Below are 27267 nucleotides of genomic sequence, written 5' to 3'. Positions count from 1 at the left end.
TTTTAATATAGAGAAAATTAAAACTGTCTTATCAACCAGCTGTGTCAACAAGTGCTTTGGGAGATTAGAATAGAATTACAGTCCTTTGAAGTTTTGATTGACCTGTTGTATATTACTTACTGTTTTGTATGAATGAACCTTTCTCAGTTCTTGAGAAGCTTCCACTTACGTAATGCGAGATGCCGTGCAAGCGTATTTATACTTTGCTTTTTTTTCAGAGTGAGTGTCACAATAAATTTGCACTGTGTTGGTTGAGATGAATTACTGGCACAAAACAACTGAACAAAGCTAATTCGCTTCAACTTTGGTGATTTCTCTTGGGAAAAGATATGTTGCAGCGTTGTCAGAATGGATGTCATGGGCAGGTGTGCTCTTTGGCAAAAGCAAAATACTGTGATACTTTTGTCATCCAGTTGGATACCTGGCAAATAGAGCTTTTCATGTGTCACATTCTGTTCAAATTCTGTCAGCTTGGTTTGTAACAATTAAGCTGAAAATGTGTTGCTGGAAAGGCGCAGCAGGTCAGGCAGCATCCAAGGAGCAAGAGAATCGACGTTTCGGGCATGAGCCCTGAAGAGGGGCTGATGCCCGAAACATTGATTCTCCTGCTCCTTGGATGCTGCCTGACCTGCTGCGCCTTTCCAGCAACACACTTTCAGCTCTGATCTCCAGCATCTGCAGTCCTTACTTTCCCCTTGTAACAATTAAGGCTCACTATCTCATTCAAAATATCTAACCTTTTTTCAATTTTATATATATGTGGAATATATATTTGCCATAAAAGGTTGCATTACTTAGAGCACTTTTGTTACTCATTATAATTCAATGATTAGTTTTTGCCACTTTGCACAATAGGTAACTGAAATTACATAAGTCTCTTTGGACCAGAAACTGAACTGGGCTCCTTATGTGTAATTACAAGAGCAGATCAGATTCTCAGATTTTGCAGCAAGTAAGTTATAGAATATCCTTCATATGTATGGAGCACAAATGACACTCAAGAAAAATGTCAGCATCCCAGACAAATAACTTCAGTTGATTAGTACACATCTGCAAACATTCACTTCCTCCAACATTAATGCTTAGTAGCAGCAGTGTGTTCCATCTAGATGATGCACTGCAGAAATTCACCAAGGCCTTTTTAGAGAGCACCTTCCAAACCCATGACCAGTGGAGGGTAGCACACAGGCACAGAACGTATAGGTGGAGAGATAATGGCAAGATAATTCCAGGTAATTAAGAGTGTCAAATGATAGTACAAATGGCATAAATGGAGTGTCAACAGGCTGAATAACACGTTTTTGCAAGTGATTAAAAGTGTCAAATGGGTATGAGTTAGGTGTCAACAGCTGAAAAGCAAGTGAAGGGATGACCTATGATCTGATTAATTAAGGCAGAGAGATAATTACAAAAAACATTGTTGCTAGCACCATCTTATTTTTGATTTTTGTAATTATCGCCCACAGTCCAAAGATGTGCAGGTTAGGTGGACGAGCTTTGGGAAACTCCCTCCTCCCTACCTTTTATCTTAGCCTGCTTGGCACACTTTCCTCATTCCTGAAGAAGGGCTCATGCCTGAAATGTCGATTCTCCTGCTCCTTGGATGCTGCCTGACCTGCTGCGCTTTTCCAGCAATACATTTTCAGCTCTGATCTCCAGCATCTGCTCCTCACTTTCTCCTAGTCTTGGGAAATACAGGGTTACTGCGATGGGGTAGGTGGTGGATCTAGACTGGATGCTCTTTGGAGGATCGGTGTGGATATGGTGGGCTGAATGGCCTGTTTCCACACTTTAGGGATTCTACGATTTCAAGAGAAAGTGAGGATTGCAGATGCTGGAGAGTCAGGGTCGAAAAGGTGGCGTGAGAAAAGCACAGCAGGTCAGGCAGCATCTGAGGACCAGTAGAGTCGATATTTCAGGCATAAGACCTTCAGAAAAATGTGGAGGGGGAAGGGGGATGGACGCCAACTCATGGAGAGTTTCAGGAATCATCTCTGGGACACACGCAACAAACAACCCCACCCCCTGTGGCTGAACATTTCAACTTCCCCTCCCACTCCTCCAAGTACATGCAAGTCTTAGGCCTCCTCCACTGCCAAATCAAAGCCACCCACCAACTGGAGGAAGAACACTTCATCTTCCACCTTGGGACCCTTCAACCACATGGCATTAACATCAACTTCACTATTTCCAAATATCCTCTCCCCCAACCACATCTCAGATCTAACCCTCCAATTCAGCACCACTGTCTTGGTCTGACCTACCAGTCCATCTTCCTCCCCACCGTCCCCACCGACCTATCACAATTACCCCTCACCTATCGCCTTCCCACCTACCTATCCCAGCCCCACCCCCTAGATTTATCTCTCATCTCCATTCCCCCTCCACATTCCTGATGAAGGGCTTTTGTCCGAAACGTTGATTTTCCTGCTCCTTGGATACTGCCTGATCTGCTGTGCTTTTCCAACACCACCTTTCTCAATTCTATGACTTCAGCAATGTTGACTCCAATTTATTAGTTATTGCATTGATAATGCATAATACAAAATAATGTAGAAAGAATGAGCCTTAAATATTAAAAGATGTGTTAATGCCCGTATCTGCTTTTTCTAGTGTGGAAAATGATTCATTCGGTAGGTTATGAAGTAGTACTCTGTGATAGAACTCACCTGTGACTCATTTAGAAGCACTTTTGCCTGTGTGCATGATGGCTTTGGATTCAAGCCCCACTCTAAAATTGAGCATAAAATTTAAATCACTGTTGTGCAGTACTGGAGGAATGATGCATTGTTAAAGTTCTGGATTAGTGGTGCTGGAAGAGCACAGCAGTTCAGGCAGCATCCAAGTAGCTTCGAAATCGACATTTCGGGCAAAAGCCCTTGCTGGTTTTCAAACAAGATGTTAAACTGAGGTGCATGTGAAAGAACCTGACGTATTAGCTTGATGTTCATCCCCAATCAACATCACAAAAATGAGTTATCCAATATTAATATCCTATTGCAGTTTGCTGTTCTCAGTATGACTGTTGTACCTTCTATATTATAATCATCAGTACACTTCAAAAGTACTCCTTTAACTGTTAAGTGCTTTGGGACATTTAATGTCCATGAAAGGTGATATATAAATGCAAGTTATGCAAGTTTCACATAAAAAAGTACAGTAACTTTACAAAGAGAACAAAAAAATGAGTTGAATGATTCCAATAACTCTAGATATAAAAATTATGTTCACTTAAAGTTTAAAAAATTCTTAAGTTTTATTTTAGGAAGAAAAAATGTGGAGCATGGTAAATCAAGCCCTACATTCGTACAATATCTTGTTTTCAGCCATCCAAGTTTCACCAGCAACTGTGGGAAAGTTTTCCTTGCCTTTAGTCCTACCCACAATTGGCATAGGTACCTGACATACCAAGCAGCCTGCCTTATTATAATTTGGAGGTGCCAGTGTTGGACTAGGGTGCACAAAGTTAAAAATCACACAACACCAGTTTATAGTCCAACATGTTTATTTGGAAGCACTGGCTTTTGGAGTGCTGCTCCTTCATCAGGTGGTTGTGGAGTAGACTGAAACTGTGCTGTACATCATCTCTACAATCTTCTGGAGCAGCCACTCCATCAGTCTATAAGACATAAGAAATAGGAGTGGAAGTAAGGTCATTCGGCCCATCAATTCCACTCTGCCATTCAATCATGGCTGACGGGCATTTCAATGGCACTTACCCGCACTCTCCCTGAATCCCTTAATTCCTTGTCTTTGGCATTCTATGCTTAAATCTTTTGCTTTGCCAACCTTTTTCCCACTTAGAAACCCCCTCACCCTGACTATCTCTCTTTCCCTTCCTGACCTCTGGGTACCCTGAGCCCTTTCTTAATTTCCAGTAGCACCCTATGAGTGCATGGGACATGCAATTGAATGCAAGACAGCAAGTCAACGTCTGCCATGTTTTCTAAGAAAAACAAAAGGCGCACGAAAGCCTTTAGTTTGAGGGTTTTATTTGTGTTTTGTCTCTGCAGCACTGAAGTGAGATTACTGAGCAAATAGGTGCCTGGGACTTGCTCCCTTCACAACAGGAACCAAAGCTCAGGGGCTGCGGTGCTGATGCGAGGCGGGGAAATGTTTGCAGTGGCACGTTTCCGGGAGACAGCTGCTGTTATGGTAACGGCAGAAGCCGGTGTGGGCTGTAGGTGGTGAGGAGTATTCGGCGGATTCTCTTTCTCTCTCTGTGTGTGTCTCTAGTTGTTGTCCTGGGCGGGAGGATGAACGCGGACCGTTTCTCAATGTCAGCAGAGGACTACCTGAGTGAGTAGAGGTCCTGGCTTCTGTCAGGATGGTCCTCCACATGGGCCCTGGCCTCAAACGCTCTCCCTTTCTCTCTCCCTCTCTCTTCCCCTCCTCCAGAACAACCCCCTCGATCTCTACGTTTCATTTTTCTAAGTTTCACCTTCCCAGTAACTTTGAGGCAAAAACAAAGGAATTGCTTGAGTAACTCAACAGGCCTGGCAGCATCTTTGGAGAGAGAGAGAGAGCGAGAAAAACAAAAACAAAGAGTTAATGTTTTGACTCCAGTGAGTCTTGGTAGTTCATTGTTTTGTTAATTTTTTAATCTCTCCCATTGTTTCTCCCTACCGTGAGAAAAAAACATTTCGGAACAAGGGGAGCATCTGTTGGGGATCTGGGCTTCGGGACGTTGGCAATACCCATTGCCATTGGCAGGCTCTGTTGCCCTTGGGTGGTTTGGACCAGTTTGCCTGGGACACTGGTTCTGTGGTGGGGGCACTTTGGAGGATTAGGCCAGGTTGGGACTTAGGGCTGAATGGCTTTACCTGTCCAAATGTGTTCCCCCATTCAATCTCATTGTGGTCTCAATGCCATCTTCCTGTCTGCACCTCCAAGGCCCTTGATTCATTTGCTTAACAAAAAGGAAGGTCTACATGGCATTATTGGAATAAAGTAATTTGCAGTTGGGTTCTAATATTGTGACAGTAATGTTCATGCACTCCTCCTCTCGCTAGTTGACTGGTTGTCTATCACCATTTTTGACTAGAGATAGTAAGGGTAGATGGTTTTGTTGTGATGTGTTGTTTGTGGACCTGCTTAGCTCTGTCTGTGGCCAGCAATATTGATTTTATGTTCTGTATGCAAGTAGCACTGTTGTAGTTTCAGTTAAATGCAAAGCAATGAGGGTTAATGTTGAGGATTGCCACCTGAATGTATTACACTGTGACCCCATCTTGCTACCCTCCACTGTTGATGGTTTAAGAAACATCATGGATGATGACGGAAGTATCTAGAATGCTGGCACATTGCTATCATCCTGTGGAATACAACTATGTCAAGCTGTTTCCCCTCACCATCCCCCTTATGTGGGGTATGACTCTAAATGCTCAGGTATTCTTTTGTTTACTGTCTGTTACACAATATTAAACATGGAATTGGCCATTTTCACAGTAATTTGATTATCAGAATCAAGTTTTTGTACCTATAATTTATCACTTAAAGTTGTTTCATCTGTTCCTTTCTGTATGCTTCTTTGATTTCATTGGCCCCAGTTTACTCTGGACCCAGAATTTGTGTAGATTCCCCTTGTTTAATGATCATGTCACTTGCCAATATTTGCAGTATTTTCACCTTATTCAAGCATGGATAAGAGCACCTTTGTAATCTCACTTGTGATGCTGGTGGAATCTGAGACTATCTGGATGTAGGTATGCTCGCTGAACTGGAAGGTTCATGTTCAGATGTTTCATCACCATGCTAGGTAACATGTTTGGTGAGCCTCTGGACAAAGCATTGCTGATGATTCCTGCTTTCTATTTATATGTTTGAGTTTCTTTGGGTTGGTGATGTCATTTCCTGTGGTGATGTCATTTCCTGTTCTTTTTCTCAGGGCATGATATATTGGGTCCAAATCAATGTGTTTATTGATAGAGATCTGCTTGGAATGCCATGCTTCTATGAATTCTAGTGCGTGTCTATGTTTGGCTTGTCTTAGGATGGATGTGTTGTCCCAGTCGAAGTGGTGTCCTTCCTCATCTCTATGTAAGGATGTTAGTGAGAGAGGGTCATGTTGTTTTGTGGCTAGTTGATGTTCATGTATCCTGGTGGCTAGTTTTCTGCCTGTTTGTCCAATGTAGTGTTTGTTACAGTTCTGGCAAGGTATTTTGTAAATGACATTAATAGGGTCTTTCAAGTTCATTAGCTGCTGTTTTAGCATATTAGCCCACAAACCCACCAACATTTTCATTATTTAGAACATAGGACAGTACAGCACAGAACAGGCCCTTCAGCCCACGATGTTGTGCCGATCATTGATCCTCATGTATGCACCCTCAAATTTCTGTGACCATATGCATGTCCAGCAGTCTCTTAAATGTCCCCAATGACTTTGCTTCCACAACTGCTGCTGGCAATGCATTCCATGCTTTCACAACTCTCTGTGTAAAGAACCCGCCTCTGACATCCCCTCTATACTTTTCTCCAACCAGCTTAAAACTATGACCCTTCGTGTTAGCCATTTCTGCCCTGGGAAATAGTCTCTGGATATTGACTCCATCTTTGCCTCTCGTTATCTTGTATGCCTCAATTAGGTCCCCTCTCCTCCTCCTTTTCTCCAATGAAAAAAGTCCGAACTCAGTCAACCTGTCTTCATAAGATAAGCTCTCTAGTCTGGGCAGCATCCTGGTAAACCTCCTCTGAACCCTCTCCAAAGCATCCACATCTTTCCTATAATAGGGTGACCAGAACTGGACGCTGTATTCCAAGTGCAGTCTAACCAAAGTTTTATAGAGCTGCAATAAGATCTCACGACTCTTAAACTCAATCCCCCTGTTAATGAAAGCCAAAACACCATATGCTTTCTTAACAACCCTGTCCACTTGGGTGGCCATTTTAAGGGATCTATGTACCTGCACACCAAGATCCCTCTGTTCCTCCAAACTGCCAAGAATTCTATTCTTAATCCTGTACTCAGCTTTCAAGTTCGACCTTCCAAAATACAACACCTAGCATTTATCCAGGTTGAACTCCATCTGCCACCTCTCAGCCTATCTCTGCATCCTGTCAATGTCCCGCTGCAGCCTACAACAGCCCTCTATCCTGTCAACGACACATCCAACCTTTGTGTCGTCTGCAAACTTGCTGACCCATCCTTCAATCCCCTCATCCAAGTCATTAATAAAAATTACAAACAATAGAGGCCCAAGGACAGAGCCCTGTGGAACACCACTCACCACTGACTTCCAGGCAGAATATTTTCCTTCTATTACCACTCGCTGTCTTCTGTTGGCCAGCCAATTCTGTATCCAGACAGCTAAGTTCTTCTGTATCCTATTTCTCCTGACCTTCTGAACGAGCCTACCATGGGGAACCTTATCAAATGCTTCATATCTTTTCTCTATGTACCTTCTATATTGATAATATTCAGAATTATGTCTACCAGTCCTTGTTTTGTACCATGTCTTCTTTGTATTATCCACTTCTTAACCTTCCCTTCACCGTTTTCGCAAGGCTGTTACTTCTCATCTGAATCACCTCCTGTCTGTAGAGGTATTATCTATCCCAGAACTTGCTTACAACAAAGAAAAATACAGCACAGGAACAGGCTTTTGGCCCTTCAAGCCTGCACTGACACATTTTACCTCTTCATATTAAACTGTCCTCATTTACAGGATCCATATCTCTATTCAATTCCTATTCGTGTATCCGTCCAGGTGCTTCTTGAAAGCCGCTATGGCGTTTCCTCCCATCACCTTCTCTGGCAGCGTGTTCCAGGCACTCACCACCATTTTGTGAACAGTGTGCTTCGCACGTCTCTTTTGAACTCCCCCCCCCTTGCACCTTGAACCTGTGTTCTCTAGTAATTAATCCCTCCACCCTGGGAAAAAGCCTCTTAGTTTCCACTCTATCCATGCCATTCACAATGTTATAAGCTTCTATCAGATCACCCCTCAACTTCCTGCGTTCCAGTGAAAACAAGGCCAGTCGATCCAAACTTTCTTTGTCGCTAAAATCCCCCATACCAGGCAACGTCCTGGTAAACCTTTTCTGTACCCTCTCCAAAATATCCACATCCTTCTGGTAGTGTGGTGACCCGAGCCGTACACAGTATTCCAAGTATGGCCTAACTAAAGGTTCTATAAAACTGCAGCATAACTTGTCTATTTTTATGCTCAGTGCCCCTTGCACTAAAGGCAAGCATGCCATAGGCCTTTTTTACTACCTTATCTATATGTGCTGCCGCCTTCAGTGATCTATGACCTGCACACGCGACAGTATCTGCTTATCAATACTCCTAAGGGTTCTGCCATTCACTGTGTAATTTCCATTTGTATTTGTTCCAAACTACATCACTTCACATTTGTCCAGATTCAACTCTATCTGTCATTTTTCTGCCCATGCCTCTAACTGATCTATATCATACTGTATCCTCTGACAAACCTTCTTCAGTGACATAGAGACCAGAAACCGTCCTTTCTCTGCCAGCTTTCTAACAATTGACTATTCATTGCATGGTATTATGAGTAATCCTAAATTTACCACAATTTATATACTTATACTGAAGTAGTATAACTATATAAGTGGTATAAGTATAATAAGTAGTATACTCATCCTGGGCTGATAAGTGGTAAGTAACATTTATGCCATGTAAGTGCAAGTCAAAGCCCATCTCCAAATGAAAATTGAACCATCTCTCGTTGACAGTCACTGAATCCCCTACTATTAACGACATACAAGTTATCACTGGTGTGAAACTGAATAGGACTAGCCATACAGACATTGATTATAAGAGCAGGTCAGAAGCTAGGAATTCTGCAGTGAAGTGACTCAACCAAGAAAGCTAATGGAATGCTGACCTTTAGCTTGAGAACTGGAGTACAAGGGTGCAGAAGTTATGCTGAAGTGAAACTGGTTAGACCCCACGTGGAGTACGGTGAGTAGATCTGGGGACCACACCTTAGGAGGCATATATCGGCCTTGGAGGGAGCACAATATCGGTTTATAAGTATGATTCCTGGACTTCAGGGGTTAAGTAATGAGGAGAAATTATTCAAATTAGGCCTGTTTTCTCTAGAATTTAGAAGGTTAGGAGGTGATCTAATTGAAGTTTTCAAGATATTAACAGGAAAAGACAGGGTGGATAAGATAAACTCTTTCCACTTATTGGGTATTCTAGAACTAGAAGGCAAAGTCTGAGAAGTAGAGCCTCAATTAGACCATTGAGGTGAGGTGTTAGGAAGCACTTTGAAACACAAAGGTAGAGGTTTGGAACTTTCGTCCTCAAATAGCAGTGGATGATGGATCAGTTGTTAATTTTAAATCTAAGATAGGCATTTTTGTTAAACAAAGGTATTAAAGGATATTTCTTCTTTAAACAAGTTTAGTTCTTATCTCTCATCTTGCATTGCCTATTTGTGTAGCAAATTAGCTAATCTCTTCAACTCCTATTAATCTGACTGTTTTGATCCAAGTTGAAGAACCAAAGAGGCTTCTGCTTGTCTTTATCCTTTTTTATCCACATCTAAAGTGGGCTCAGTTTTTTTTTGTTGTTCAACCATTACAGTTCTGTCCAATCATGTCAACTGTATTATGTTTGATGCCAAACATGTATCTTATAATGGTTTATATCCCTCGTTAAATTTTCTGCAATAGATATTTTCGTAAATCAGGACTGATTCTTAGTAATGAAAACATAAATACCATTGCAAATTTTTAAAAATGCTGGACACAAGACCCCTTTTTGTCTCGGTTACTCTTCATGACCTGCATATACAGGAGAGATTGAAGGTATTCTGGTTGGTTCATCATTCCAGTTCTTAGCAGTGAAGTGTTCATTCCATTTTGCTGGTGCGTTATGCCTTTTGTATCCTCATTGAAGATCAAGTTGGAAGGATCATGCAGTGTGCGAGTATTCACTTGCCATCTGCTTGTGCATATTTTCTTTATGACTTATTGCAAATTGCAGGTCATGGATCAGTCATTTTCCTCTTCAAGTGATGTCGAGACACCAGCAAAAAAGAAGTGTCTAATTACAATAATCTTTCAAATAAGCTGGTAGTTGCCAAAGGCAGTCATGTTGGGTTTTGTTGTATGACTTATCTGCCACATTTGCTAAAAAAAATACTCAATTCATCAAAACGTGATTAATTTGGATTTCAATTAAAATCAAATTATATCAACTGCAGTCATTTGCAGTTTGAAAAAATTGAAAACCTGTTTCCAGGAACCTCCAATTATAAATTATTTTTTAACTTGGAGTGTAAGCTGCTGTTTCTTTGCAACAACCTGCTGAGGACCATATTTGACACAATATTTTGTCAGACCTGAGTTTTAGCTTTCTAAGTGAAACAAGTCACTGGGATATTTTGCTGGACTTTATCTTTAAGTAAGTTTGTTGTAATAATCTGAAGAATATGAAAGTTTTTGAAATAACTTTTGGAAAGTGGCGATTGCCCAAGTGACAACAGTACCAGCTTCATGGCCAGCTGATCTTGAATAACCCCATCAATTGTTGTCTGGCCCCATTAAGCGTTTTTCGCTTGGATCACCCACTGTCGGAATTGGAGCATGTTGCATGCCATTAAGATTGTGGCTAAAGAAGGTGAAGTCAAAGATAAACAAAAATTAAACACTGAACTAGAGATGGACACCACAATTGGGTGTACTTTATTTTTTATGCAACGCTTTATTAGTTGTTCAGATTTTTTTCAATTTGACTTTCTCCAGAAAGAGCTAGCTGGTGGATTTACTCATCTGAACAGTTTTGATTATTTAACCAAGAGCAATATTCAAATTCACCTGTGTTTACACCACATAAACTTTTACAAGATCTGACTGAATTTCATGAGCATTGATGTGATAGCATGGGATGTGGTTGTCACTTGCTAGATCAGCATTTATTGCCAGTACCTAATCTCCCACAGGGAAATTAAGAGTCAACCCCATTGCTGTGGGTTTGGAGTCACATGTAGGTCAGACCAGATAAGGATGACAGATTTCATAGTAAACCAGATGTGTTTTTACAGCAGTCGATAGTGGCTGCATGGATATCATTAGACTGGCTTTTCCTAAAATTCTGGATTTTTAAAAATTGAATTCAAATTTCATCCTCAACCTGCAGTTCTGGATTACTAGCCCACTGACATCACAAACATAAAGAAAAGGAAGGCTTGACAATATTTGGAACCCCCTCCTGCCTTCCTGCCCTTGGCCAAAGGGAGTTAGACATGCCCCAGTGTCACAATCTCTGTAAACTTTCATACTTTTTATATTTCTGCCCACTTGAATTTGCTCCAATCTCTTTCAACTCTGGCAACAGTAAATCCATAACAATCTCTGGCCATATTCTGCAGAGGATAATGGTTTTCAAGTGGAAATGAATACTATCCTCTATCCTCAACTCTGTGCATGTGCAAAGGAAGAAGCTGGAGTCAGTTTGTATTTTGCATAGGTTTTATTGGCACTCCTCAGTCTATCATAAATGCAGACTATTTTTCTCCCAATCACCACCTCTTCCAGGTGGAGACTGCTGGTTAAAAATCGGTGTTCCCATTGCTATCAGCTATTCTTGATCATACCTAGAGTCAGCTCACATCCTTCTTAACTAACTCTCAGCATTTGTAACATTAGCAGCTTGCGCTAAAGATTCCTGCTCCACTGTGGTTTAATTACCTCCAACAAATCATGCATATTGCTTGCTGTCTCTGCTTATGCAACACTTGTTAGGAGCTTTCAATAACTAATGAGAGATGACCCCCAACTACTCCTCATTCTGGATTCTTGTAAGGCCAAAGCAGGGACCTTGCAGAAGTCCTGGCGCCACATTTGGCATCCTGGCTGATGAAGATGAACTCTAAGTACTTTCTTTTTATTCTTTTGTACATCAAAATGGCGCCAGATTGTGGCAACAGAGCACTTTTCATTGTATCTCCCTAGATATATGTGACAATAAATCATTCATAAATTAATTCATTCATTGCATGCAAAGCCCTGGGCAAATGAATCATGCTGCATTTACCTAATTAAACTATGTGTACCCATTCTGTTTGCATATAGATCAGCCTGCAACCAAGTTAAGTAAAACACTCTTTTGGTGTTACCCATAAATATGTATGTTCACATCTAATAGGTTCTGTTGATAGATGTTAAATACTGAGTAGTTGAAGGTAATAAAGTAAACTGGTATTGATCTGTTTTTTAATACTTCAATTGATATATGTATATTTATATATATTCAAGCCAGGCCATACTGGCAGGGATTGTTTAGAGTAGAAAAAATAAGTTGGTGTGGCAAGCAGTAAGCAGCTTTGATTTGAGCATTCTAGGCTCTGTGTATTCTTCACAAATACTTGAAGGTCCTCTAACAATATAGATTGTTCCCTGATATATTAATTCAGGTTGTTAGTAAAGATCTTATTGCTCGACAGTTCCAAGACTGATTCTTGTGGGAGTCCAGTAATTAGTTATTGGCTACCATGCAAAGCTGCTACTATTATGATGATTTATTGCATTCTGTGTGTATTCATGCACCTAGCCAAATATCTCTGGCAATCCCCAAAAAAAGCAACCTTCTGTTCTTGAAAGATCAAATACACATCAGTTAGACTGCTGTCATCCACCAATTCAGGAACCTTTTTTTAAGAAAAATGGGTAAGCTCATTGCAATCATTAATGTGCACCCATTTAGTCAGTAATTTATGACATTACATGTATTGTGACACTTTTTTATGAAGATGAACTTACGTAATTTTGTTGCTCCTTTCTAAATCTTTAGCGCACATCTTCACACTATTGAGGCTCCTTTTGTATCAAAGTGCACAGTTAGGTGGATTAATTTTTGTGAACACAAATCATGATAGACATTTTGAGAGGCTTTTTGCAGGCTTTTCAGAAGTACAATAAATGTCCTGTTGTAAGTGGTATATATGTTAGAGATATGTTTCAATGCAAACAAAAGATAGCACTAATAATACATGATGCTTCACAGTGACTTCTGAAATTTGGATCCGTATAAAATGTCAAGAGATTTATAATTCTGTCCTTGAGGGAAAAAGGTATGCTATTTATTTCTAAAACAGAAATAAGCGGACCAAATAAAGATACAAAGCAGGGACTACCATGTTTGGAATTGGCGGCAAAGAAAAGGTGCTCTTAAATATCAAGGGCAAGTGGGCAGTGCTATTGTCAGAAACCAGAGAGCAGAGTGCTTGACTGTTCTTATGTGGAACTGATTCATCAAGAAAGAAAGAAACACAGTTATGGTACTAAGCCAGTATATAACTGAAACATAAAATAAATATGTGGAGCAAGTTCGGAGCAGCAAGAGGTGGGAGCCGGGAGGAGGTGACATTGGTGCGAGGTGATTGTCCGGAAGGCTGATAAATATATTTAAACTTCTTACCTTCAGGCGAGCGAGGGAGGAGCAAGCAAAGGACTTCTGGGAAGGGTAAGTAGAACAGTTTATATTTGCGTGGTTGCATTACCCGAGACACTACTCGGGTAGTGTTCCCCACCCATCCTTCTCCTCTAACCTAAAAAAAAGGTTGTGGGAGCCAGATTGACAAGGTAAGATAACTAGTTTATTTCCTAATCTCTTTTTTCAGTAGACACTTCGGGAGTTAGAATAGTGGGAATGGAGTTTAGGGCAGTGGAATGTTCCTCCTGCAGAATGTGAGAAGTAAGGGTCACCACTAGTGTCCCTGCTGACTACATCTGTGGGAAGTGCACCCAACACCAGCTCCTCGAAAACCACTTGCATCTAGACTAGAAGAGGTTGAGGTTCACAAGGAAGAGGTTTTAGAAATACTGCAGAGTGTGAAAATGGACAAGTCCCCTGGGCCGGATGGGATCTATCCTAGGATCCTCTGGGAAGCAAGGGAGGAGATTGCCGAGCCTTTGGCATTGATCTTCAAATCATCATTGTCTACAGGAATAGTGCCTGATGACTGGAGGATAGTAAATGTGGTTCCCTTGTTCAAAAAGGGTAGTAGAGACAACCCTGGTAATTACAGACCAGTGAGTCTCACTTCAGTTGTTGGTAAAGTGTTCGAAAAGGTTATAAGAGATAGGATTTATAACCATCTAGAAAAGAATAATCTGATCAGGGACAGTCAGCACGGTTTTGTGAAGGGTAGGTTGTGCCTAACGAATCTTATTGAGTTTTTTGACAAAGTGACCATACACTTTGGTGATGAGAGTAAACCGGTTGATGTGGTGTATGTGGATTTCAGCAAGGCGTTTGATAAGGTTCCCCAGAGTAGGCTATTGTACAAAATGCGGAGGAATGGGATTGTGGGAGACATAGCAGTTTGGATCAGTAATTGGCTTGCTGAAAGAAAACAGAGGGTTGTAGTTGATGGAACATGTTCATCAAGGGTCGGTGTTGGGTCCAGTGCTGTTTGTCATTTTTATAAATGACCTGGATGAGGGCTTAGAAGGGTGGGTTAGTAAATTTGCGGACGAAACTGAGGTCAGTGGAGTTGTGGATAGTGACGAAGGATGTAGTAGGTTGCAGAGAGACATAGATAGGATGCAGAGCTGGGCTGAGAGGTGGCAAATGGAGTTTAATGTGGACAAGTATGAGGTGATACACTTTGGACGGAGTAATGGGAATGCAAAGTACTGAGCTAATGGTAAGATTCTTGGGAGTGCAGATGAACAGAGAGATCTCGGTGTCCATGTACACAGATCCCTGAAAGTTGCCACCCAGGTTGACAGTGTTTTGGCCTTTATTAATGGAGGGATTGAATTCTGGAACCAAGAGGTTATGCTGCAGCTGTACAAAGCTCTGGTACGGCCACACTTGGAGTATTGTGTACAGTTCTGGTCACCGCATTATAAGAAGGGTGTGGAAGCTTTGGAAAGGGTGCAGAGGAGATTTACTAAGATATTGCCTGGTATGGAAGGAATGTCTTACGAGGAAAGGCTGAGGGCCTTGAGGCTGTTCTCGTTAGAGAGAAGAAGGTTGAGAGGTGACTTAATAGAGACATACAAGATAATCAGAGGGTTAGATAGGGTGGACAGGGAGAGCCTTTTTCCAAGTATGAGGACGGCAAACACGAGGGGACACAACTTTAAAGTGAGGGGAAATAGGTATAAGACAGATGTCAGAGAGTAGTAAAGGTATGGAATGCTTTGCCTGCTATGGTCGTATATTCGCCAAGTTTAAGTTCATTTAAGTCGTCATTGGACAGGCATATGGATGTACATGGAATAGTGTAGATGGGATGGGCTTCAGATTAGTATAACAGGGCGGCGCAACATCGAGGGCCAAAGGGCCTGTACTGTGCTGTAATGTTCTATGTTCTAAGTTACCTGATTGAATTACTTGTCCTGTACTGAATTTAAATCTGATATGTTGCGTACATGCAAATCGATTGAGCTTACAAGGTTATTTAGAGCATGTTAATATTAAAAATCCAACCATGAGAATTAATTGAGGGAGAGTTCATGACAATAACTTAATTTTCTATTCCTTGACAAAGAAGTTTTTGTAATAATCTAATAATTTTGCTGAAAAAGACAAACATGTTTTGTCAAAACTTTTCAAGTAGTACTCTTCAGGACTATGTACAGGAAATACTGCAGTAAAGGGAAAGTTTTTAAAATTAATTTCTAGTGTTGAAGTTTTATTTAAATCCTACAAATCAATTTTCATTATTCACAAGAGGACTGATAGAATTATTGGCAGTTTTGCCACTTATGCTCTCAAATCTCTCCATCTTCTATATGGTTTTTGTAGTCCTTTATCACTTTACCAAATACAGTTTGATCTCTGTCCTGCCAGAACGTATAAAGAAATGGGATCCATTTGCATTCGAGGAGAAAGTGAGGACTGCAGATGCTGGAAATCAGAGCTGAAAATGTGTTGCTGGAAAAGTGCAGCAGGTCAGGCAGCATCCAAGGAGCAGGAGAATCGACGTTTCGGGCATGAGCCCTTCTTCAGGAATGAGGAAAGTGTGTCCAGCAGGCTAAGATAAAAGGTAGGGAGGAGGGACTTGGGGGAGGGGCGTTGGAAATGCGATAGGTGGAAGGGGCTCAAGGTGAGGGTGATAGGCCGGAGTGGGGGTGGGGGCAGAGAGGTCAGGAAGAAGATTGCAGGTTAGGAAGGAGGTGCTGAGTTTGAGGGATTTGACTGAGACAAGGTGGGGGGAGGGGAAATGAGGAAACTAGAGAAATCTGAGTTCATCCCTTGTGGTTGGAGGGTTCCTAGGCGGAAGATGAGGCGCTTTTCCTCCAACCGTCGCGTTGCTATGGTCTGGTGACCCACTGGTCCTCACCTACCACCCCACCAACCTACATATACAGCGTATCATCCGCCATCATTTCCGGCACCTCCAAACAGACCCCACCACCAGGGATATATTTCCCTCCCCTCCCCTATCAGCGTTCCAAAAAGACCACTCCCTCCGTGACTCCCTCGTCAGGTCCACACCCCCCACCAACCCAACCTCCACTCCCGGCACCTTCCCCTGCAACCGCAAGAAATGCAAAACTTGCGCCCACACCTCCCCCTTCCCTCCAAGGCCCCAAGGGATCCTTCCATATCTGCCACAAATTCACCTGCACCTCCACACACGCCATATATTGCATCCGCTGCACCTGATGTGGCCTCCTCTATATTGGGGAGACAGGCTGCCTACTTGTTGAACGTTTCAGGGAACACCTCTGGGACACCCGGACCAACTAACCCAACCACCCCGTGGCTCAACACTTCAACTCCCCCTCCCACTCCACCAAGGACATGCAGGTCCTTGGACTCCTCCGTCGCCAGACCATAGCAACACGACGGCTGGAGGAAGAGCGCCTCATCTTCCGCCTATGAACCCTCCAACCACAAGGGATGGACTCAGATTTCTCCAGTTTCCTCATTTCCCCTCCCCCCACCTTGTCTCAGTCAAATCTCTCAAACTCAGCACCGCCTTCCTAACCTGCAATCTTCTTCCTGACCTCTCTGCCCCCACCCCACTCCGGCCTATCACCCTCACCTTAACCTCCTTCCACCTATTGCATATCCAACGCCCCTCACCCAAGTCCCTCCTCCCTACCTTTTATCTTAGCCTGCTGGACACACTTTCCTCATTCCTGAAGAAGGGCTCATACTGAAATGTCGATTCTCCTGTTCCTTGGATGCTGCCTGACCTGCTGCGCTTTTCTAGCAACACATTTTCAGCTCCATTTGTTTTCGGCCCAGCATTGGACAGAGATTGGACTGCAGCTCCTGCCTGCTTCAATTGGGAATTCTCATGGATTTCACACCTGTACCATTATGTTTAAAAGGTCAGCACCCTGGCACATGAATTTGGGAACAGTTTGGTTTTTGGGATTCGAGAACAGATCCAATTCTTACCTATGTTCCTAATTCCAACATGCATACTAACCTATTGTCTATTTATTTTATGTATTTTGTGCAATCTCATTGAGGCTTCTTGAGCCTTGATTTCTCTATCTTAAGATAGTTTTGAGACAAAACAACAGCCAAGAATTGCTCTTGTTTTGGCTGGGCATTGAACAGTGATGATAGTAAGAATATAGCAACCTAGTCAATCCCCCCTAGTCCACTAAAATCTCTCAACTGAAGGAGAGAGCATTTCATTAAGTTAGTACCATGAGGGAAGTGAGAAAATCTCTAAAGAACCAATTTTTAAATATGATTTAAAAAGTCATGTTATCAATTCCCAGCCTGAAATTGGAGAGGTAAAGCAATACTGGCCATCCTTCAGATTCAAGGCTGTGATCACAGCAGGCTCTCTGCCTTTATTCCTGATGAAGGGCTTTTGCCCAAAACGTCGATTTTGCTGCTCCTCGGATGCTGCCTGAACTGCTGTGCTCTTCCAGCACCACTAATCCAAAATGTGATCACAGAAGCATGAGACAAGAGAGCTCATCAAGAGCTCTTGTAATCACTTTAATGCTTGACCCAGTTCTCATTTACATTCACTCTGAAGGTTAACGTATGTCCAGACTATCATATAACGTTTCAGTTGAAGATCATTTTGATTTCATTTTTCATTGGTTTTCTGTTATATTGCCACAGGCTGAAATCCTGCAGTGCATTGGTAGCTTGGAAGATATTCTGTTCCTGGTTCATACATTCTCATAATCAATAAATTGTTTTAAAATATAGCAAACTGGTTTATATACTTCGGTATTCTTTATAGCATGCAACCACTTTTATCATTTCCCTGCAGCAAAGCTTTATCTCTGAAACCTATACTTGGCAGCTATAAGATCAATCTATCTTATTAATAGGTGCTGTATCATAAGTGACTTCTGTGCAGCACAGCGATGTTCAATCTGTGTTCATGCCCTAGTCCCAAACTGTGACCTCCAATTTCCATTAAATGCACCTTTACACTTAATTTCATAAAGATTATCAGTAACTATTGGTCATCTGCACTTGCATGGTTCTCTTCTGCTGCTTCCCCAAAACCTAAGCTGTTATAATGTAAATAGCTTATTTCTTGGTAAACAGATTGCCGTCTCAAGGTGTATCTTCGAAGAGCCAATATTACATTTTGAGGAACAAATCACTACATAGTGTGATGCGTTGTGTGTTTTTCATAGAATTCTTGAGAATCAAAGAATCCCGAATGTGGAAGCATTTATTCAACCTATATGGCACATTTTCAAATTGGAAGGTTTTCTCTCCTTTTTGAAGATCAATTAATCTTAACCGAAGAAAATATCTTCAAACTCAGGAATAATTTACACCATGGAAGTTGGCCATTGGGCCCATTATATTCCATGATAGCTCTCTACAGAGCAATCCAGTCAGTCCTATGCCATTAATGTAGTCCCAGTATCCCTGAAAGTTTACTTTGTTCAAATGCCCTTCCAGTTTCCCTTTCTGCTTCTACTGCCCTTGTGTACAGCAAGTTCCAGGTTATTGCCACTTGCTGTAAGTTCTTCCTCACGTTACTTTGTCCAAGCTCTTAAATCTGTGTCTCCTAGTCTTTATACGATTAGCAAACGGAGACAGTATGTCTACATTATCTTCCCTGTTAGAATTGATTGAGATGTACAAAATTCTATGTTACAAGGAGAATAACCCTATCGCTCCAACCTTGAAACTAACCCTTCACCACCACCCCACCCCCTCCCACCTCCCCACAGCAACACCACCAAAATAATTTCATTGAATCACATCAGCATCATTTTAAGGACTTTCACATTCTTGCTTACTAAATTGGATACAATACTGGATAGGATAAATAGGCAAGGTCTTTTCCCTGGAGTGGGGGAGTCCAAAACTAGAGGGCATAGGTTTAGGGTGAGAGGGGAAAGATATAAAAGAGACCTAAGGGGCAACATTTTCATGCAGCAGGTGGTACGTGTATGGAATGAGCTGCCAGAGGAAGTGGTGGAGGCTGGTACAATTTCAACATTTAAAAGGCCTCTGGATGGGTAAATCAATAGGAGGGATATGGGCCAGGTGCTGGCAGGTGGGACTAGATTAGGTTGAGATATCTGGTTGGCATGGATGAGTTGGATCAAAGGATCTGTTTCTGTGCCATACATCTTTATGACAATAGCTTAATAGTGTGTAACTAGACTGTAGTTACTGTATATGCGGTAATTCCATTAGATTGTCTTAAAGCATGACGGTAATTACAGATAATAGTCTATTCAGTTACTTACCTTGAAAGTATTTGAATTTAAATGTTGAGCATTAAATTTTCACTTTGGTATGTTCTTGGTTAGTTCAGATTTTAAACAAAAAATAAATTCAGTAGAAGTATTACTCCATTGAATGCTGCCATGTCGACCACCAATTTCCCCTCCTATCAAAAAAAATCTTCATTTGCTAATTGGTGAACAAGAAGTCCATTCACAGCGATTAATTGTACCAAGAATGCTTGCCTGACATTGATATGTGAATGTGTATGATGCTTGCAGACACATCAGAGTGCCTAAAGCTTCTTCTAGCACCAATTTATTTGACAGGTAAGTGGTGTCAAAACCACAACTCATTAGACTACTGGAAATCATGCTTTTGTACCTGAATGGAAATGTCTCAATGCCTATGTGTTGCAGAGGAGTTTATTTGATCTAATATGACATATTCTTCTTTTTCTCCCTTATTTCAAATGGATTGTTTATCCATTGTGGCAGTGTGAGCAAAGATGCACCCATGTTATAATTGTAAAAGATCAAATTAAAAGATTAAGGAAAGGATCATAACATTCTGGCACCTTGTTATTTTCAAGGATATTTTAGCTACTGTGTTTATTTAATATTTCCATTGCCATATTCTATGACTTTTGCAAAATTGCATGATGGTAAATAATAAATCTAAATTAAATTACAAGCTTTAATATGAATGATGTATACTGGTTAATGAAAAGAATAGAATTCACGAAGGGGAGCCTATGTGACCTGCATTGTGTGCAATACAACAAAAAAGGGAAATTAAAAATTCAATAGACCAACATCCCCACTCAGACAGCAAGTAATACAATACCCTGTATCTATAATACTAGTATTACATATTTTAGGGGATGTAGGTAACCAACAGAAACTCAATGGTTCCAGTAGTGGTGAGGAAGCTGTGCGAGAGTGTTAACAGGGACAAAACCCAGAAAAGCCAGAACTTTGAGAAGATAGACTTCATAAAATTCAGCTATTTAATGTTACCTGGCAATTAGGAGTTTAGGACGTGTGATGGAAGAGGTCAGTTATTGTGGGAATTGGTCTTTGTTAATCACGGGAATGAAAGTTCAGTAGTGTGAGCACAGGAAGAAGTGAGATTTCAAGGTGGGGTTGTATTAGACGTTGTGGTCTCTTTAAAACTAGTTCTTATTCAAATATTTCCGGTGTAGCAGTGACCTTATATAATGGCTGTTCCCTGAATGTAAACTGATTTCTTATAAGCTACCAGCTCCTAGAAATATGGTATGTCAACAAAATAGGCCAGAAGAGATTGAGGTGGAAGGCCCAAGCAACAGTTCCCTAACATTTAGGCTAGAGAAGAGGATGCTTTCTTCACGATATTCTGTGTCAACTGCCTCTTTCTCCTCTAATATCTGAACCATCCTCAACTGTCATGGGTTGTATACTCTTTGTCAAAGTTGTAAATGCATCACATCTAACTTCCTGCATCTTTTGAAAAAAAGCCTGAAAATTCTTGCCCTTATTTAGATAACTGCGAACACATACCCTGAAAAGTGAACAGTGTTGGGATTGTTGGGATGTGGGGAGGGCTCAAGTTGCAGGGGGTAAAATAAGGATAATTGTGAAAGTAAAAGGACTGAGATTAGGGCTTGTGGTGTAAGAAATCAGTAATTCCAGGAAAGTGTGAGTGATTTGGAGGAAAGATTTGTGATTGGAAAGAAGTAAGAGAAGGGAGTGCAATCATTCGGAGTTTAGGGGAGATGTGGGGCGATTGGCCATGATTGTTGCACACAGAGATGGCGTTTGGATTTGTGAAAGTCTGCAGTCGGTAGAGGGGATGTCAGAGGCATCCTTGAGTGACCAAAGGAGAGTAATGCTGCTCCTCATCCCCCATATGGAATAGTGCACAAAGCAATTGCTGTGAATTTCTGGAAAGTCAGTTGTTAAAAGATAGAACTGGAGTCTATCGTAAGAACCTTTCACTAAGCATTAGTTTATAAACAAGGAGGTCCCTACATCTCGACCAGAATGTCTGGATTTAAATCCCACTTGTCCCAGAGGTTTGACTACATCTTTGAATAAAATGATGAAAAAACACCATTTATTTAAATTTACAAGCATGGGCATCTCCTAACCTAACAACCAGTGTTTCTGACTCTGTCTATTTATAGGGGCTCAAGTCAATCACCAGTTAATAGCCACCATCTGCATATAATTAAAAACAACTAATATCCAATTCACATTTTCTTTTCACGCTTCCCTTTCCCTGTATTTTCCCCTATAAAATTCCAAAGTAGGAATTTATACAATGTCGCATGGACTGACCGGGATCTTGGGTTCACGTCACACTACAGTGTCTTACCTGTCCATCTTCCTTCCCACCTATCCACTCCACCATTTTCTCCGACCAATCACCTTCACCCCCACCTTTTATCTACCTATTGCATACCCAGCTACCTTCTCCGCACTGCCCCCCCCCCCCCCCCCCTCCGGTCAGCCCCAACCCCCCTCCCATTTTCCTCTCCCCCTCCTTGGGCCACCCCTTCATTCCTGATGAACAGCTTATGCTCGAAATGTCGACTTTCCTGCTCCTCTGATGCTGCCTGACCTACTGTGCTTTTCCAGCAGCACACTCTTCAACTCTGATCTCTAGCATCTGCAGTCCTCACTTTCTCCTACAGGTGATCCCAGTACACTACACGCTCTCACACACAAGCACACATACACACGATTACACTCACACAGACCCTCTCTCATGCACATGCTCTCTCTCAGATACACGCCCATTATCACATGCACACATACTCTCTCTCTCTGTCTCTCTGTCTTTCTCTCTCTCTCTCTCTCTCTCTCTCTCTGTCACACACACTTCCACCCACCCACACACACTCTCATGTTCTCTCGCCCTCTCTCGCGCTCCCACTCTCTCGTGCGTTCCCTTGCTTTCTCTCTGGCATGCGTGCGCTCACTCTCTTTCTCTTGGGCATGCGCTCTCTTTCTTGCGAGAGGGAGAGTGCACAAGAGAGCGAGCAAGAGAGAGCTTTCTATCTTTTACTATAAATTGTGTCCGATGGTCCTGCCCTACTAGCTACCTGACGAAGGAGCAGCGCTCCGAAAGCTTGTACTTTCAAATAAACCTATTGGACTATAACCTTTTGTCCACTCCAGTGCAAGACTGGCACCTCCACATCATGAATTGACATATACATATCCTTAAAACCATCAATCAATGAACATCACCCTGCCTATTCAGTAGTCACGTATTCAGTATATCACGTCACTTTTAGCTTACGTATATACCAGAACGAAGCGTAGAATTCCTTAATAATGTCTAAAGCATGGCTAATAAGGTGGCAAAACTTCTTTTGATGGAATAAGGAACAACCAAAGGTCAAGTTACCCCAGGATGTACTCATATCTCCTTTTCCTCACTTTCAAAGCATATCAATAAATGTCTTGCAAACAATTTGCTTGTTCAGCTTCTTGTGATAGTGCAAGTTAACATTTGAAACGTCTGATGGTATTTCAGAAGATGGTGTAAAAATATTATTTTTCTCATGTCAGTATATGTTTTTGCAGCAAATCTGAAAATACCAGTTATTCTAAGTGTTATAGACACATGAATGAACAAACTGGTTATGTATATCCATAAAGGATTCTGGGTAATACGGGAAACATTTCTCGCTGTAACAGCTGTTCCTGTTTTGAGGTATTTTAGGTACTGGAGGTGATTTCCTCGAATTCCAGGAGCAGCAATTACTGTTTCATATGCTGTTGCATTGTTTTGGAACTTTGGAAAAACAAAACTCAAAACGACAGTAGTTTTAAAAGGGAGAAGAACAGACAAAAAATGACCTAGTGAAGTCAGTGCAGGAGAGAGAGAGAGAGAGAGAGAGAGAGAGAGAGAGAGAAAGAAACTGACACCACAGTGTATCTGTAATGTTACTCGGGGTTGGGGGGGGGGGGGGGTTGCGGTGTGGAGGGCAGTGGGGTGAGGCTGGGGTTGGGGGGGGGGTTGGATCCAGGGAGATAGTGAGAAAAGAGATTAATCTGAGACTGGTACAGTTGAGAACAGAAGCAAGTCAAACAGTCAGGGCAGGCAGGGAAACATGGCTCAGGGAAGGGGAGGACTGGCAGCTTAATGTTATAGGATACAGATGCTACAGGAAGGATAGAAAGGGAGGCAAAAGAGGAGGGAGAGTGGCGTTTTTGATAAGGGAAAGCATTACAGCTGTGCTGAGGGAGCATATTCCTGGAAATACATCCAGAGAAGTTATTTGGGTGAAACTGAGAAATAAGGATGGGATGATCACCTTACTGGGATTGTATTTTAGACCCCCTAATAGTCAGAGGGAAATTGAGAAACAAACTTGTAAGGAGATCCCAGCTATCTGTAAGAATAATAAAGTGGTTATTGTAGGGGATTTTAACTTTACAAACATAGACTGGGAATCCCATAGTGTTAAAGGTTTAGATGGAGAAGAATTTGTTAAGTGTGTATAATAAAATTTTCTGATTCAGTATGTGGATGTACCTACTAGGGAAGGTGCACAACTTGATCTACTCTTTAAAAATAAGGCAGGGCAGGTGACTCTGAGGTGTCAGTGGGGGAGCACTTTGGGTCCAGCGACCATAATTTTATTAGATTTAAAATAGTGATGGAAACGGGTAGACCAGATCTAAATGTTGTAGTTCTAAATTGGAGGAAGGCAAATTTTGACGGTATTAGGCAAGAACTTTCGAAAGCTGATTGTGGGCAGATGTTCGCAGGTAAAGGGGCGGCTGGAAAATGGGAAGCCTTCAGAAATGAGATAACAAGAATCCAGAGAAAGTATATTCCTGTCAGGGTGAAAGGAAAGGCTGGTAGGTATAGAGAATGCTGGATGACTAAAGAAATTGTGGGTTTGGTTTAAAAAAAAGAAAGAAGCATATGTAAGGTATAGACAGGATAGATCGAGTGAATCCTTAAAAGAGTATAAAGGCAGTAGGAGTATACTTAAGAGGGAAACCAGGAGGGCAAAAAGGGGACATGAGATAGCTTTGGCAAATAGAATTAAGGCGCATCCAAAGGATTTTTACAAATACATTAAGGACAAAAGGGTAACTAGGGAGAGAATAGGGCCACTCCAAGATCAACTAAGAGAAAGTGAGGACTGCAGATGCCGGAGACCAGAGTTGAAAAGTGTGCTGCTGGAAAAACACAGCAAGCTCATACCCAAAACGTCGATTCCCCTCAAAGATCAGCAAGGCGGCCTTTGTGTGGAGCCGCAGAAAATGGTGGAGATACTAAATGAGTATTTTGGATCAGTATTTACTGTGGGAAAAAGATATGAAAGATATAGACTGTAGGGAAATAGATGATGACATCTTGCAAAATGTCCATATTACAGAGTAGGAAGTTCTGGATGTCTTGAAATGCATAAAGGTGGATAAATCCCCAGGACCCAATCGGGTGTACCCTAGAACTCTGTGGGAAGCTAGAGAAGTGACTCATGGGCCTCTTGCTGAGATATTTGTATCATCGATAGTCACAGGTGAGGTGCTGGAAGACTGGAGGTTGGCTGACGTGGTGACACTGTTTAAGAAAGGTGGTACGGACAAGCCAGGGAAGTATAGACCAGTGAGCCTAACATCAGTGGTGGGCAAATTGTTGGAGAGAATCCTGGTGGACAGGACGTACATGTATTTGGAAAGGCAAGGACTGATTAGCAATAGTCAACTTGGCTGTGTGCGTGGGAAATCGTGTCTCACAAACTTGATTGAGTTTTTTGAAGAACTTCATGGTGGCTCAGTTGTTAGCACTGCTGCCTTACAGTGCCAGGAACCTGGGTTCAATTCCCGCCTCGGGCAGCTGTCTGTGTGGAGTTTGCACATTCTTCCCCTGTCTGCGTGGGTTTACTCCAGGTGCTCCAGTTTCCTCCCACAGTCCAAAGATGTGCAGGTTAGGTGAATTGACCATGCTAAACTGCCCGTAGTGTTAGGTGCAGGGGTAAATATAAGGGAATGGGTCTGGGTGGATTGCTGTTCGGAGGGTCGGTGTGGACTTGTTGGGCTGAAGGGCCTGTTTCCACACTGTAGGGAATCTAATCTAATCTAAGTAACAAAGAGGATTGATGAGGGCAGAGCGGTAGATGTGATCTGTATGGAATTCAGTGAGGTGTTGGACAAGGTTTCCCGTGGGAGACAGGTTAGCAAGGTTCAATCTCACGGAATACAGGGAGAACTAGCTATTTGGATACAGATCTGGCTCAAAGGTAGAAGACAGAGGGTGGTGGTGGAGGGTTGTTTTTTAGACTGGAGGCCCGTGATCAGTGGAGTGCCACAAGGTTCGGTGCTAGGTCTGCTACTTTTCTTCATCTACATAAATAATTTGGATGTGAGCATAAGAGGTACAGTTAGTAAGTTTGCAGATGACACCAAAATTGGAGGTGCAGTGGACAGCAAAGAGGGTTACCTCAGATTACAACAGGATCTTGATCACATGGTCCAATGGGCTGAGGAGTGGCAGGTGGAGTTTAATTCAGATAAATGTGAGGTACTGCATTTTGGGAAAGCAAATCTTAGCAGGACTTATACACTTAATGGTAAGGTCCTAGGGAGTGTTGCTGAACAAAGAGACCTTGGAGTGCAGGTTCAAAGCTCCTTGAAAGTGGAGTCGCAGGTCGATAGGATAGTGAAGAAGGTGCTTAGTATTCTTTCTTTTATTGGTCAGAGTATTGAGTACAGGGGTTGGGAGGTTATGTTGCAGCTGTACAGGACATTGGTTAGGCCACTGTTGGAATATTGCATGTAATTCTGGTCTCCTTCCTATTGGAAAGATGTTGTGAAACTTGAAAGGGTTCAGAAAAGATTTACAAGAATGTTGTCAGGGTTGGAGGATTTGAGCTATAGGGAGAGACTGAACAGGCTGGGGCTGTTTTCCCTGCAGTGTCGGGGGCTGAGGGGTGACCTTATAGAGGTTTACAAAATTATGAGGGGCATGGATAGGATAAATAGACAAAGTCTTTTCACTCAGGTGGGGGAGTCCAGAACTAGAGGACGTAGGTTTTGAGTGAGAGGGGAAAGATATAAAAGAGAGCTAAGGGGCAATGTTTTCACACAGAGGGTGGTACGTGTATGGAATGAGCTGCCAGTGGAAGTGGTGGAGGCTGGTACAATTGCAACATTTAAGAGACATTTGGATGGGTATATGAATAGGAAGGGTTTGGAAGGATATGGGCTGGGTGCTGGCAGGTGTGACGAGATTGGTTGGGATATCTTGTCGGCATGGATGGGTTGGACCGAAGGGTCTGCTTCCATGCTGTACATCTCTATGACTCTATATCCTTTTAGAATTCACTAAATTTGCATTTATACCAAAGGCTCTAATGTTTCCTCTCTACCTCAGTAGCTCTTAAATATGAGCGTTTTTAACCCTCAAGATTTATTTAGAAAGCGTTCAAAACTGTCTAAATCAGCAGGGTCGCTCTTTTAACAGATTGCATAATTGACTCTTCCCAACCTTTAACCAGCATATATGTATGGATCTCTACCAAAACCCTCTTTAATTAATGCATTAGAATAGCATGGTCCTGCCCAGCAATTTTAAAATTTCATTATCAAAATTTGAACTTCTGAAGAGCAGTCTGATCAAACAAATACTGATGAATTGTGATTAAT

General features: G+C 42.0%; 1 protein-coding gene across 2 annotated transcripts in view; it reads left to right on the top strand.

Annotated features, from left to right (window-relative positions):
• The first annotated feature begins 4130 nt into the window (after positions 1-4130).
• The window catches only part of cstpp1 (centriolar satellite-associated tubulin polyglutamylase complex regulator 1), a 327290-nt gene continuing 304153 nt past the window's right edge, over positions 4131-27267 (top strand). The window contains exon 1 of one of the 2 annotated variants that reach the window (XM_072592675.1): positions 4131-4299. In XM_072592675.1, the coding sequence (XP_072448776.1) occupies positions 4257-4299 (43 nt within the window). In that variant the 5' untranslated portion in view covers positions 4131-4256. The remainder of the gene's footprint in view (positions 4300-27267) is intronic. The other variant, XM_072592676.1, reaches the window with a different exon arrangement.

This window comes from Chiloscyllium punctatum, chromosome 22, assembly GCF_047496795.1.
Source record: "Chiloscyllium punctatum isolate Juve2018m chromosome 22, sChiPun1.3, whole genome shotgun sequence".
Classification (NCBI taxonomy): Eukaryota; Metazoa; Chordata; class Chondrichthyes; order Orectolobiformes; family Hemiscylliidae; genus Chiloscyllium; species Chiloscyllium punctatum.
The sequence above is the reverse complement of the archived record's forward strand: the minus strand, read 5'-3'. Positions and strand labels throughout refer to the sequence as shown.